The sequence below is a fragment of the Ranitomeya variabilis genome, chromosome 5, assembly GCF_051348905.1.
Source record: "Ranitomeya variabilis isolate aRanVar5 chromosome 5, aRanVar5.hap1, whole genome shotgun sequence".
Lineage (NCBI taxonomy): Eukaryota > Metazoa > Chordata > Amphibia > Anura > Dendrobatidae > Ranitomeya > Ranitomeya variabilis.
The window spans coordinates 508,026,603-508,041,786 of record NC_135236.1 but is presented as its reverse complement, the minus strand read 5'-3'; the positions used below and the strand labels follow the sequence as shown (position 1 = coordinate 508,041,786).

General features: G+C 37.6%; 1 protein-coding gene across 1 annotated transcript; it reads right to left on the bottom strand.

Annotated features, from left to right (window-relative positions):
- Nucleotides 1–4,449: 4,449 nt before the first annotated feature.
- Nucleotides 4,450–14,482, bottom strand: LOC143773781 (uncharacterized). Its single transcript, XM_077261136.1, has 12 exons — nt 14,363–14,482; nt 14,126–14,289; nt 12,361–12,423; nt 10,755–10,811; nt 9,560–9,604; nt 7,712–7,777; nt 7,529–7,561; nt 7,350–7,379; nt 7,209–7,259; nt 7,047–7,079; nt 5,301–5,382; nt 4,450–4,604 (listed from the first exon to the last, which is right to left on the bottom strand). Exons 1-11 carry the CDS (start codon nt 14,430–14,432, stop codon nt 5,329–5,331), a joined length of 666 nt encoding a protein of 221 aa, XP_077117251.1. The 5' UTR covers nt 14,433–14,482; the 3' UTR covers nt 4,450–4,604; nt 5,301–5,328.
- Nucleotides 14,483–15,184: the final 702 nt, after the last annotated feature.

Sequence of the window (15,184 nt, the reverse complement as noted above, 5' to 3'; positions counted from 1 at the left end):
CAGTCTAAGGCTAGGGTCACATTGCGTTAGGGCAATCCGTTTAGCGCTAAGCGCTAGCGGATTGCGCTAACGCAATGTCTTTTTCGGGGTCGCGTTAAACGTCCCCGCTAGCGCAGATCTCCGATCTGCGAGAGCGGGGAATGGACCTCGGGTGCGTCGCGGACGCTGCAAGCAGCGTCCGAGGCGCGCTACAAAAGACCGGCACATCGCTAGTGCGTGCCGAAAACGACACGCGCTAGCAATGCGTTTTAACATTGCGGGCAATGGGAGCGCTAACGGACGCATTGCACGGCCTTAATTTCCCCGTGCAACGCTGTCCATTAGCGCTCAGCCATAAACGCAATGTGACCCTAGCCTTAGATTTTGCAGCTTGTATTACTGTAGGAAAATCTAGGGAATTGCTAGAGCATCTTCACTTTGACAAGTCTTTTCTTACTCACATAAATAGTTTCCCATGATGCATGGATATACAATGAATACATAAAAAAACACTTATAGAGAATCTAATAAACATATAAACAGGAGTCATTTATCAAGCAATCAAAATCAAGCATAAAAGGCTGTGTGCACACATACAGGATTTTTTGCATTTTTCATGATTTTTCGCCATAAAAATGTGATAAAACCGTAAAAAAACGGAATCGTGGGGAGTCCGCACACATAGAAATGCATTGATCCGCTTACTTTCCGCATGGGGCTGTGCCCACCATGCGGGAAGTAAGTGGATCATGTGCGGTTGGTACCCATGGTGGAGGAGAGGAGACTCTCCTACAGGCCCTGGTAACCATATAATTGTTAAAAAAAAGAATTAAAATAAAAAATTGTGATATTCTCACCTTTCGGCGTCCCCGACAGTCTTCCCGCTCCTCGCGATGCTTCCCGTTCCCAATAATGCCTTGCGGCACTGACCTGTGATGACGTAGTGGTCTCGAGAGACCGCTACGTCATCACAGGTAATTTTCGCAATGCATTACTGGGAACGGAAGCATCGCGAGCATCGGGAACACTATGGGAGACGCTGGAAGGTGAGAATATCATGATTTTTCATTTTTTTATTATTTTTAACATTATATCTTTTTACTATTGATGCTGCATTAATAGTAAAAAGTTGGTCACACTTGTCAAACACTATGTTTGACAAGTGTGACCAACCTGTCAATCAGTTTTCCAAGCGATGCTACAGATCGCTGGGAAACGCTAGCATTCTGCAAGCTAATTACACTTATAAAACGCTAGTGTTTAGCGGGAAAACGCAAGCCAATTCCACATGTGTTTTTCCCCTGGCAAGGAGTTCTGGAATTGCCGTGGAAATTTTTGCGGCAATTCCGGACGTGTGCACATAGCCTAATAAAAGTTACAAGTTTTTGCACAGCGCTTAGTTGAGCAGCATTTTGCAATTTTTGTACTGGATATAGTCCAGGGATATGTTCCCAAAAGTGTTGTAAATCTTAACAGAAATCCTATATATGGAGCAGATTTCCTACTTTAAAGGCTTGTACAGATGACCATATTTTTATTTCAGTGCGATCCAACAAAACATTGGATCGCACATGGACCAATGTTATTCTATGGGGCCATGCACATGTCTAATTTGTTTCTCAGACAGAGGAAAAAAATCGCAGCACGCTCAATTTGCATCCGATATCTGGATCGCACTTGGCCATGCAAGTCAATGAGTCCATGGAAAACATCAGACTGCATTCTGATGACAGAATGGAGAAGATGGAGAATTTTTTTTCCATCTTCTTCTCATCTGAGAAAATCGGATCACACTCTGATCAACCTATAATCAGGTTTTTCTTCCAGACTAGGGTTATTTAATGCTATTTTGAAATTTTTTACAATTATCTTCATTTTTTCATATTAGAGGTAACTCATTTTTTACAGTATAGCTTTATATAACAACCATTTCAGCATTTTTTTTCAACAAGGCTATATTAGTTATTATTTTGAATTGCATCATCTTTTGCTATTATTTTTGCCTTTTGATGTATCTGCTGTATAATGTTATTTAGATTGAAATTTCAATTTATTTTTAACTTATACTTTATGTTTGATGGTATAGTTTAGCTTGAGAAATGTTCTAAAGTGCTCTTAAAGGCGTTTTCTACCATTTAGGTGAAACTTTTGACAGAAGTCTGCAGGGTTATTATGACACACAGAATTACCGTACAACATTTCTACTATATCCTTAACATGTATAGCTATTTTTGTCATACTGTGGCTCCTTGTGTGCTCCTCAGCATTGCAAGAGTGGCTTTGGCTTCAGCAGCAGCCATTTGGATGGCAGAGTACAATTTCCTTCATCCATTTCCAGTAGCTCTCCTCCCCCTGGATTCCGTTGAAGAGCAAAGATGCATTTGCACTGAAAGATTATTGTGATTGGTCATTCAAACGAATGCTCATTTCACGACAATCTTGCTGTGCATAGAGGCTGAAAATCATGGGTCATTGGGTGAATAATTTTTTTTTGTGCTGGACAAAAGATCATCATTCTCTGCAGCCTATCTTCCTGTGTAAACAGGACTGATGCTCCCGAGAACAATGTCAGCCTTTGCACTGAATAATCTATTACAGATCGTTCTGTGAGCATAGCTAACTTTGATCTGTCAGCTATTATACAGCTATACAGCTATTATACGACCTCCAATTGGTAAATATTTAATGACGCAAATTGGTTAATGTTAAAATATTTTATGTTAATGATTGTATTACTATCCAAGCAAACAGTAATTTAAAGTAATATGCAAGTAAAAATTATCTCTAAATTAGAGTCATATTTGTTAAAAAAAAGTTCATGGGTCTTCAATGGGTTGTCCTGGTTTATCACAAAATTCTGCCGTCATACTATGTGACTGTAGACTTGCAAATCTTTGCAATGCGTGCAGCGTGCACTGTGAGAATATTCTGATGCTGGCTATACTCTCCACAGCTTCACTCAATTCACTTGTATTGAGTGAGGTCACTCACATCTCGTCAGAATATAGCCAGATTTATGCATATCTCCACCGATACCAGAGAAACCTGATAGCACACAGCGCACATGATGTGAGGATTTACAGGTCTGCAGTCACATACTGTAGAGTGACTGCAGCCTTTAATGAAAACCTGGTCGACTCCTTAGAAATAAAACAGAAAATAAATGTAATACTGTCAGTTCTTTATTATCTGAAATAATCAATTACGTCTTGAAAGTTTTGATTCACCTAATGGGATTACAGTAAAAGAACTTGCAGCATGTAGGAGAAAAGTCAGAAGAAATGGTTTCAGGCATTGAGTTCCCGCCACTGCACAGGGAGAATCTCATGCCAAGTCCTCTGTGGTCTCCCATTCTTCCTCAGCCACAGAGCATCCTGCTTAGCAGAGACATCAGTCCCAGTATCTTGCTCAGGATAATGTTGTGCATCTGGTTGCGGCTGCCATCCGAGGTTTACCTATAGCAACCGGCATTAGTCAGCGGCGAGCAGAAGCTCCTGGGACTAAGTCCTGCTTTTCTCCATCTGAGCATGCCCGTGAGACGACCGCTCATTGGTGGTCGAAGGCCACATGCTCAGGTCCTCAAGCATCTCGGATTGGGTCTTCAGCAACGTCCTGGAAGGCTATGGCTATAAAATGATCGCACGGCTGCACGGCCATGTGCTAGTATATCCTAATTATGGTGTGTGTGTGCAAGCGTGTCTGTCTCAGGTGAAAGCTCCTGATTCCCTTCCCTCTGGTTGTGTAGGTGAATAGAGTGATTGGAGCAAACGACAGGGCCAAGTATTGGAACAACACATAGTGTGCAGCATCAGTTAGTGGCGTACGCCAGTGTGACACTCTGTGTGCTAATTCCGCTAGTTAGCGTTTGTTAGAGGCATTCGCCAGTGCGGCACTGAGCACACTCTGTGCGCTAAATTCCTTATTTGCATTGTAAGTGGCATTCGCCAGTGCGACGCCGCCCACAATCTGTGCGCTAAATATTTCCTGCGGTTCTGTGAAGCATCAGACTCCACTGCGGTTCACACCAGGTGACAGCTAACCCGTGTGAGTTCGTTACTATACCACCATTACTGAGCAGCAGTTTACATCTCTGTACGGTGGACCCCAGACTGCGAACGCACCTTATTACTATCTTTATATTTATTTGGTGCGTTTCGCCAGCCCTAACAAGTGGTTTCAGTTGCCTCCAGACAGAGGTGGTTTAGATTTTTGTATGTGTAGGTTCCATTCCTGGTTAGCTAACAAATTTATTGATCTGAAATCATAATGAAGCCCTTTGAAATTATTTTCTTATTGTAAGGAACCATTAACTGTGTCTAGCAGTTCACCATTAAACATGCGATGATTAGTTCAAGATTAGTTGAGTTTTGAGCATTTTTCTAAACCTCAGTTCCATTAGAAACTTACTATTCTAACATTATAAAAAAATTTCACAGCAACTTTGTAAAAAAAATACAAGGACACAGGTGTGCATAGAGGCTTATTTATTTATGACTTTGAAGAACATTGGTCTCCCATACATGTATATACAATTTACATGATATGCATAAACAGGAGACAGTTAGTTGTGAAAAGAGAATGGGATGGAGATTGGAAAAATGTATCACGAGCCACCATGATGCTACCTGAAAAAGAATTGTTACAATTAATACAAGTAGTTAATTAAACACAAATGTGCCAAAATGTACAGGCAAGCTGATGCTATCATGTCACAAGCTTTCCCTATAAATGTGAAGTTAAATATGTTTTCACACAAAAAATGATGGAGCCTTGTTGCTCCGAAACACGTTGAATAAAGCCACTCTTTCATTGAATTACCTATTTTTGGATTTTATATCTTTTAAGCGGCGCAAAGACGAATCTACCCTTTCATCCCATTTTTTTCACTTTGGTTGGTCATGAGGAGACCGGTGGATCTGCACCAGCTTACATTTCTATGAGCCTGTGTAAGAGCTCGATCTGGTGAGTAAATTTTAATAGAATTTATCTCCTTATACCCAGATAAGACCCTTTTGTGCTTTTATTTTCTTCCAGTTTTTTACCAATTCTTTGAGTTGGCATACTGTATATTGGACTGCACTTGGATGCGTGCTCATCATCCTATAAATACTACCAATCGCACCACGCAATTGATGCCATTTTGAACCTTAACATCAATGGTTCTGTTGTTGGATAGGCTTTGGATAGGCTAATAGATTATAAGATGTTTTTATTTGGAAGGTAGTCTTATACTGTATTTGCACCCAAATAACCTTTAATGATTTCATTGTAAATGAAAATTTGCTTATGAATATTAAGCTTTTGTAAGGCATCATACTTACTATTCATGGTTGGTTTCAAAATGCCTCTCTACAGCCCAGCGATGATCTTTGTGAGTCCTCCAGTAATATCACCAACAATGGTCTTTAGAATAGAAGGATCAAAAATACATTTTCATTTTATACACATGATGAGCCTGATTCATCAAAGCTTCCAGGTCAAAATTCTGGTTTAAAAAGCTTTACAAGATCACAAAATGCTGTCATATTTCAAGTCTGTGCTAAAATGTTGCGACCTTTGGTGGTCTCACTCTATTTTCACCCAGCTCTGTTAAAGTGGGTGAAGCTGGAGCAGGACAGGGCATGCCAACTGCAACTACTGCTTGTAAAATTTATGATGAGTGGTGGTATTCCTTCTGCCACAAATCTTACATGTGGTAAATTTGTAGTGAGGAACACACAGAGGCGCGTGCCACTTTTCAGATGCTTCAAATTCATTTATGGACAATTTGTTTACAGATGGAGTTTTCTTAAAATATAGCAGTGTTTTACGTTTTTTTCTAAATTTCCCTGGGTCTAAATATTGAATTAATACTGTCTTTTAATGATTAAACCTCTTTATATAAATGTCACATAAAGGAGACTGTATGATGTTAAAGGGATGCTCTGTGGCTGTATACTACAGAGCTATAGTGTATAATGATTATGTATGTAACTATAACATGACTATAGAGCAAAAACATGTAAAATAGTTGATGTGAGCACCTAAATAGTTTTTTTTTACTGATATGCAACACGGTTTTCCAAAATTCCATTTGTAATAAAAAAGAAAATGATGACATCGGTGTGTATGACATTACATGTTTCTACAACAATGACCAAATTCAAGACGGAAACTTTCCATACTCAAGCCCCAGTAGTAAACACAAAACTCCAGATACTGCTGTGTGTAGAACTTTCTGTTAGAGACCTGATCATTTTAGCTCGGTATTACTTTAGTATAGTGAAACATAGTACCAGTACCAGTGTGAAGGAACTGAACACGTAAAGGAGAAGTTAGAGAAGCTTCAAATAGGATTTATTGCCAGTATTACATATCCATTGGTTACCCGGTGGTAATTACAGTAATGCACTAATGTTTCAGAAGAGGACCCTTTATCATACGTATAGGCTAAGTTCAATGCGTGTAGGTCAAAAAGGTCCAAACTGTGTGGGATTCCTCTAAACAAGGACAACCAGGACTGTTCAGCTGTATCAAGGCCTGCGGTGTATGTCGCACACCACCGGATTTGATACAGCTGGATCTTGGTTGTCTCTTTTCAGGGGAATCCCACACCACAGTTTGGACTTTTTTGACCTATACTCATTGAACATAGCCTATATATCTGATGAATGGTCCTCTTCCGAAATGTTAACGTAATAATGTATTTACTGCAATGTAACCAATGGATATGAAATATTGACAATAAATCCTATTTAAGGCAGTTCATTCACTCTGTCTACTATTGGTCTACAGAAGCTCAGTGGTTGGCTCCAGAGGAAATAGCATCCTTCTCAAGCTAACTCTATTTCACTGGGTGTGCCATATACCTGTTTGATTACTACAGTAGTAGCCCACTCTTTTTATTGGCAGAGTGTTTACAGCACAACCTGCAGAATACATTCCTGGTTGGAGCAGCATAGGAAGTTATTGTATACATCTAGAGACCAGTGTTGAGCTGTGGTTACATGAACTAGTTTTGAAAATTAAAATGTGGTGGACATCCATTTCTTTGAAAAAATGAAATTAATACAACTTGAAAAACTTACCAGAATGCTGGCAATCTCTGTAAGATAATGGTGCTATATTGATAAGAAGAAGATTTCAGAGATTGAAATGTATCAATTTAGCATACATATGTACATGCAATTATACTATTTTTAAATTATTAAACCTAATTATTAAATTATAGTATTTGTGAATATACTTACCAGCACACTGCAGGCCAGATCTTGGATATCTTGTGTAAGAGGAACATCATTCTAAAATTATATTAAAAATATACCCTATGTTATCAGATTGCTTTTAATAATTCCTGAAATTTTTGTGAAAAATTAAGACTTTTGACTTACGATCAGGTCACCGATGAGGGGAATCTCATCCTAAAAAATAATAGTAGATAAAATAACTCCAGTTATGAATTTATATAATGAGATTTGGAATAATAAATTACCATTTACCTTTTATATCACTTATTATCACTGAAAATATTTTAATAAACAGTGTAACATTTATAAAGACTGCTTCTTACCAAGACCTTCGTGACTGTTTCAATGATGTTTTGCTATAGGGAAGCAAAAAATATTGTATAAGTTTTATTTTATGTGCATTCGACACCAAAAAAAGAAAATCAAGAGAATTACTATATTAAGCATTGGTTGACAAAGTTAGAGGAAAATATACATATAAAAGACTCAAAGAAAATAATTCTTACCAGGAATTGGAACAGGACAAGGGAAACTTGATTAGCTAGTTGTGCGGCATTTTGAGCATCGATTGTCTGTAAAAAGAAATCAAAATTCTGTTTGCACGAGATTATTACATATCACCTTCTTTTCAAAATCTGGTGGTTTTCTGGTAAAAAAAAAAAGCAGTCAGACTTATTGTGTAATGTAGACATAAAAAGTATCTGCTTCCAATACGCACAAGTGACAGAATTGAGCAGCTATTCTTAGTGAACCTATTCATGAAGAAGGTTTCAAAATATTAGGCTGGGTTCACATTGCGTTCCCCAGTCCGTTAGACGGACTACGTTACACCGCTGCATAACGCGGTGTAACGTAGTCCACTAGCGCCGCCATTGACTGCAATGTCGGACGCATCGCTAGCGCACGCCCACAATGGGCGTGCGCTAGCCATGTGTCGTCATTGAGTGACGCACCCTGAGACGCGGGCTGCAGCGTTTCCGGGTCCGTCACTGCTAACGCAGATAGAGCTAGCAGATGCTCTATCTGCGCTAGCGATGTGCCAAAGTCGGCACTTGCGTTTGCAGCCCATTTAACGTATGTGTTGAACGGGCTGCTGTAACGCAGTGTAAACCCGGCCTAAGGCATTTTCCTCAACTTAAAAAAATAAATAGGTGTATGGGTTGAAAACCCAACAACATTTTTGGGAAAAATGCAACAGGGGTCAATTTATGCCACATTCAAAAATATACTGTGCACTAAAAACTTCATATTTTCACACACCATTGCAATTATTAATTCTGGTCTCAATGTTTTCGTGAATTTACATTTTCTCTCTCTTTTTTTTCTTTATTTCAGTAAATTTAGCCAAAGAATATATCAGCTTCTGGCTGGAATTCGTTTTTGCTATGGCCCCAAAACAGCTTCATATAAATACCGGGTTGAATGGAGTCAAAATCAAAAGTGCTATAGTCCCGAAAACTTGCAGAAAGTTTATATATATATATATATATATATATATATATATATATATATATAATTTTTCTGCAAGCTTTCGGGACTATAGGACTTTTGATTTTGACTCCATTCAACCAGGTATCTATCTATCTATCTATCTATCTATCTATCTATCTATCTATCTATCTATCTATCTATCTGTACATATACATATATACTGTTATAGGTTATTACAAGTTACAATATTGCATATAAATACAATATTGTAACTTGGAATTACTTTGTGCAATTCAGCGTGTGTAAAATTAATATGGTCAGATGTGGCCAGCAGAAGAAAAATGCGTAAAGTGAGTTTGAACATATCCACATGACAGACCCAATCACTTATTATATTAATTGGTGCAGAAAACAAAGACGTTATCATAAGGGTCTGCTCTCAGCCACCAGAGCCTAGGTGTGACTTATACCCCAATAAGGTATGTCTCTGTTTCAAAGATTTCATTTTAACAGTAATATTTATTTTGTTGATTGTGTGACTTCATAGGCCAGCTAGTTGGAATCACATAATAGTTTAGTTTAGTTTTTTGGGGTTATATTTTATTCTTTTGTGCTGTTTTTAGAATAATATTGCAGTAAAAATACAGCTGTCTAGATGTCATTCAATCAGATGTGTTTAAGATTTCCCAGCAAAATTACTTGACTTAGTGTCATTTTAGCGTCATGGCAGGTCTCTTGGGTTAATACTGTGCAAACACTTCTATCATCAAGTTTTTCCATTTCTACACCTTTTATTTACTCTTACTATTTGGATTATAGCAATATAATATGTTGTGAGCAATCAGTGACATATTTTGGCTGTCTCCCCAGCATTATTATCTGAGCAAATATTAACAAATGATAGAAAAATAAGGTCCTCTTACCACTGGAATGCCCAGAAGGTTGCTTATAGTGCAGCCAACTTCTTGCTAAGTTATATAAATGGAAAAATATTACAATCCTCATATAAATGTCATTAAATATCATTTCAGTAAAGTACATTGGCTTTTGTACAACATTAGTCTCCAAGTTTTGTATTCTAGCATGTTTTCTTTAAGTAAACTGTAAAATATAACTATATGTGTTAAATTACGTAAAGTTAACATGCATATTATGTAAATTAGTTGTTTGCTTTTTCAAATTCAATGTTAATTTGGTTTTCTGGGATTCTATATCGATGGTATAATCTTATGATAGCCCATCAATATGAATGATAGGAATAAACACAGTGCTGAACACATAGCATTACAGTGTCAAATACTGCAGTAACATTTTGCTTTGCTGACCTTAGAGTTCCCACCTCTGAGGCTCCTCAGATCTACAAAGTGAATTGTCACTGCAGTCAGGACACAGTGACAGTGCACACCACAGTCCATTCAAATGAACAGGACTGAGTCACAATACCGGACACAGTCACATGTTTGCACTTCAATAAAGGGTCTATGCACCACTACTTCTTTATTCTTTTGTATAAAATGTTAACATGCATATTTAAGTTGATTTTCTCATATTGTAGTTACTAAATCACCTATGATGTTCTTTTAGCATAATACTTGTGATTATGAAATTCTCATATAATAATGTACCCTACAATAAAAACTCAATGGTAAGAATCAGAAAATATTTGTACTATAAGGTTGATAATTGTGGTCACTGAAGATTACTATACAGTTATTTGCTTTTCATCTAGCTTTTGTGACAGTTGGTATAAATGTATAACCAGGGTGGAACTAAAAGGTTATAGTGTTTAGATTTGGTGTGGGCAAACAATTGGTGCAACCTGTTCAACCGTACAAGGGCCCAAGAAGTAAGGGGGCCCACTTCTACCTCCAAAGCAGATGGTATTGCGCATTATGATGAGTTGTTGGACTGCCAGGGTCCTATACATTGTTCTTGGACAGGGACATTCTTCTGTATATGTACACCCCTGGTTAGGTAATAAATGCTATTTTGGCGTGAACCCCAGCTAGTTTTTATTTTGCTGCAGTTGCTCAGTACCCTCTGTGGTACCACCTGCATACAGATTAAAGTCTGCCTCTACCTATTACCTATGATTTTACAGATAAAAAAAATTCTTACCAGGATATTGTCTACTTGTTGCAGGAAGGAAAGAAAGTATTGAACATTTTGATCTCTCTAAAAAAGAATAAAAATAAAGCATTAAATCATTTCATATAAGTCAATGCAAAAAAGAGTAATACTAAAAAATAATTAGGGGTATATTTACCGTTTATTCAGCTTGTCCTAAATAAATTATCACATTGAGGGAGGGCTAGTGTTATAAATTAGTACGTAGCGTTGTAACCAGATATAAGTCTGGATTAAACATTGAAGACCCAATTAATTAAGGTGATTTCATCATAATTCTGTCATAGAACAACTTGAAATGTCACAATCTTTGTACAAGTTGATGTTGGGCAAAAATTTTGCAACTTTTGAAGTTTTTACACAAGTACTTGCCAAATTTTTCAAAATTCAAAATATATACCACAAAAGTGGCATAAATTACGCAAGAAAGGTGCATCTGCCCCGCCTGAAGTACAGTTTATTGTGAAGATGCACTGCAGTTGTAAGATACTCCAAATTTATTAAGAGGATCACGGACTGTTTCGCTAGAATCCTACATCAGACAAGAATTCGACAATTTTCCTCTCCCAAAATTCCACTAATTGTGCTCCTCGAATTCCACTAATTGTGCTCCTCACTTCCCAGACTGTTGTAAAAAAAAACAGGGAATACTGCATAATGGTAGACATGGCCCTGACCCAACTTTTTCAAGATGTGTTGCTGTCGTCAATTCTTAGATTAGTTATTTTTTTTTTAAATGTAACAAATTTTTTTTCAACTTAAGATATGTGTCCTATGTTCTTTTATTCTATGAATAAAATATGGCTATAAGAGATTTCCAAATCATTGCATTCTTCTTTTCTTTACATTTTATTGTCTCAACTTTTTTTGGAATTGGGTTTGTTCATTATGCTTATAAAGTAATTCCAATAGAGACCATAGTAATGATCTGCACACTGGAAAGAGTGTGGATTGGATGTCCTAAGAGAGGGACATAGTAACAGCAATATGAAACGAGTTGCAGTACACTCCTACCATTTATTGCTACTTTTTTACTCATTTTGTAACGGTGTGAACAAAGGTTAAGTAAGACAGATACTTTCCACCATTATTTTATCTCTGATAGGCCGGGATCACACATGTGAGAAATACATCCGAGTCTCGCATAGTAATACCCGGCATTGCCGCCGTCACTCAGGAGCAGAGAGTGCGGCCGCATAGCAAAAAATGGAGCTGCATGCTCCACTCCAGAGAGACGGCGGCAATGCCGGGTATTATCATGCGAGACTCGGACGTATTTCTTGCATGTGTGATCCTTGCCATACAGTTGTTTCCTGTATCTGGTTCATGTTCCTCTACCCTATCCTCTCCATAGACTCTTTTAGGCAGCAACTATCAACTCTGGACAGATTTTACCCATGAGTTGAGAGTAAAATATCAGTCCAAGAAAAGAAAGCGGCTTTTTTTCTAATAGTCTACAAAGTGTTAAGAAGTTTCTAATCTTCTACTATTGATTTATTTTAAAAAACTTAAAACAACTGGTATATGTGTAGAAACAATCTGTCCAAACCAAAAGAGAATAATATCCATAAACACTGTAACCAATGGAAATCTTTACCTGTGCTATGTTGAATTTACATAGGAGAGTTCCTAAATTCTTCAGCAGTGCTGGAGCATCTTTCTGAAATTGTTTTTATAAAAGAGAGGTCAATATATGCGATTAAGTATTTCAAAGTATATTTTGCTTTAGAATAATGCCTATATTAATTGAAATTTCAAAACTTTAACTGTGTTGATGTCTACAAACAACAATTCCCGCACAGAGGTTTGAAGCATCCATGACTTGCTAAATTCTACAAAATGACATTTTTGTTAGGTTAGGATCCCACCTGGTTTGGACTGTAAACATTAAAGGTACAGTCCTCATGTAATTAATATTTATTATCTTTTTTATTAATATTGGCTAACAATGCAGATTTAGATTTGGTGGATGAATTCAAACGATCTCATAACAGTTTCCAGAATAAAATCAGTTCATTCTTGACTTGTGCAATTCTACAAAATCATTCAAACACAGAAAAAATCAAATGGCATAGGTGTCCCCCACACAAAGCACAATCTGTCTACGCTGTTTGACACTCCAACTTTACGAGCGTCACTGATTAATCCACAGGAGTGGGTCATCAGACTATTCTTGAGCACCACAGCCTAGTTGACACTCAGTCTCTGCCAGTTATAGTCTTGTACGGACTTTAGTGTAGTACTATTTGTTTCCTGCTTCTGATAATTGACCCAGAGTGTTTTCGCTGCCTCTGTCTGACTGTTGGATTGCTATCTGTGTCCGATCCTGGACTGATTTAACCCTGCTACTGCACTGATATTATCTTCTTGGTTCTGATCATAGGTGATGTGCGATAAGCCATATTCGAATCATGCCAGAAGTACACTGAATGTGGGTATGAGTGTCAATTAGAGATGAGCGAACCTGAACTTAATGCTTGGGGTTCATATCGGACAGTTAATGTCCAGTGCTAAATCTCAAACATGGCTTTCCCCCATGGCTTTCTGGGTACCAGAACCTGAACTTCCACAGGTCCACTCATCACTAGAGTCAGTGCATTTAGAAGAAGCACTTCAGGTGCTGGACGCACCTCCAGTTCACTTCCAGCCTGATTTGCATATGTCTACTACAATTTTTGAGACTAAGTCTTTGCCAGTTATAGGTGTGTACTGTTTCTAGCAAGGCATTACCTGTTTTCTGATTCTAATATCTGACCCAGAGCATTTTCGCTGCCCCTGTCTGACTCTTGGATGGTTACCTATGGCTAATTCTGGACTGATTTAACTCTAATCCTGCATTGATTCCATCCTGCTGGTTCAGACCTCCACTATATTCTGGTTTTAGTTTGTTGTTTGTGGAAGTCATATGAAAATCATGCAGGAAGTAGATTAGGGATGGGTAAGGGATAAACTACTCCAAGTGCATTGACACATCCCCAGTGCACTTTCATCCTGATTTGGATATGTCTTCTACAGAAGATTTCCCATGATGGGCACATTGGGTATATACATAAAATCAATAGTTTTTATTAATGGATAAGCACCAATTCAGCCAATACACTATTTCTATATTTTAAAATATGCTTACAGTTTCCTTTTAAACTGTTCATTTATTACTGCAGTTTATGGGCGAATGAGAGATTCCTTTGCATAAATATTCTCTTTGCACGATTCATAGCATAATTATTCTGAAGAGCTGAAGGAGTATTGAACATCATCCCAATGCCCAATAGCAGAATAGCTCCCATTTTCACCAATTTGTGTTTTTATGCAATTTTTTATTATTTAGATAAGCTTTTATAATTACAGTATGTAAAACATACCTTCAACAGCTGTATAAGACAGTCTAGGTTAGGGACTGGTTTTGGAGCAGGCTGTGGTTGTTTAGGAACAGGCTGGGGTATTTTTGGAACAGGTTTTGGTTGAGTTTCTGGAACTTTTGGTTCAGGCTTTACGACAGGTTTTGGCACTGGTGCAGCTGGTTTATCTACAAAAAGACATAGCAAAAATATGAAACATGTATTGCTATTTTTATGATTAGCTGCATTTATGTTACTAACCTTTTTTGTCAACTGGTAGAGTAAAGCAGCAGCTTAAAGACAACAAGAGAAAGGCAATAGTGATCTTCATGGTGGTATTTTTCTTGGTAGTAAGCCTTGAATACCAGTACCAAACAAGAACTGTGCGAATCATGGTTTGACAGCGCCTTGTTTTATACTGGAGCAAGGTGAAAAGGACACATTGATGGTGCCAAAATCTCTATCATTTTCTTATCAGTAAAATGTGTCTGGCTTTTGAAATCTGACAATAAATATTTCATCTAATTTTTCTTTTCCAGTAGGCTGTTGATAAGAAATTATTTTTTGCTGTGCAAAGGTTATACATTGTGTCCTTTCATATAATTTAAAGCAGAAATAAGAATATCATGTTAAGGCCCCTGTACACATTAGACTTAATGGTGTCCCTAACTGCTAATATGAACTGGTTTGGCCCACAGTCTAATGTTTATGACAGTCCCCTGATAGATGATAGGTGTCTGAAGAATCTGGCATGTGTGATTTCGGAATGCTTTTTCTTTTTTTCCCTAAGACATAAGCCACCATTGGAGATGCCTAGCAGTGGCTCTCATAGAAAACACAAAAACACTTTGTCAGCTGAGCGCTTCTGTTTATAGAAGAGTTGGAGGAGATAGCTGCCGTATATACGAACTGCTAAAATATCTATGGACTGACAGCTATCTAAAGTGCATGTCTTTACATTCAGCATATTTTACATAAAACCTTACACAACTTCACAAATATATGTAATTAATCATTTTGTGTTGCGTAACAGATGCCCTATAGCTATCTCACTTTCATAACTCAATTTGCAATTTTTCAGAC

Bases quoted from the DNA above. Each gene is read 5' to 3' on its own strand.
- LOC143773781 (XM_077261136.1), bottom strand. From the start codon at position 14,432: ATGAAGATCACTATTGCCTTTCTCTTGTTGTCTTTAAGCTGCTGCTTT. The intron at 14,290-14,362 runs GTTAGTAACATA...GTCTTTTTGTAG, and splicing joins TCTACCAGTTGACAAAAAAG to ATAAACCAGCTGCACCAGTG. The intron at 5,383-7,046 runs GTAAGTTTTTCA...TCTATTCTAAAG, and splicing joins CAGAGATTGCCAGCATTCTG to ACCATTGTTGGTGATATTAC.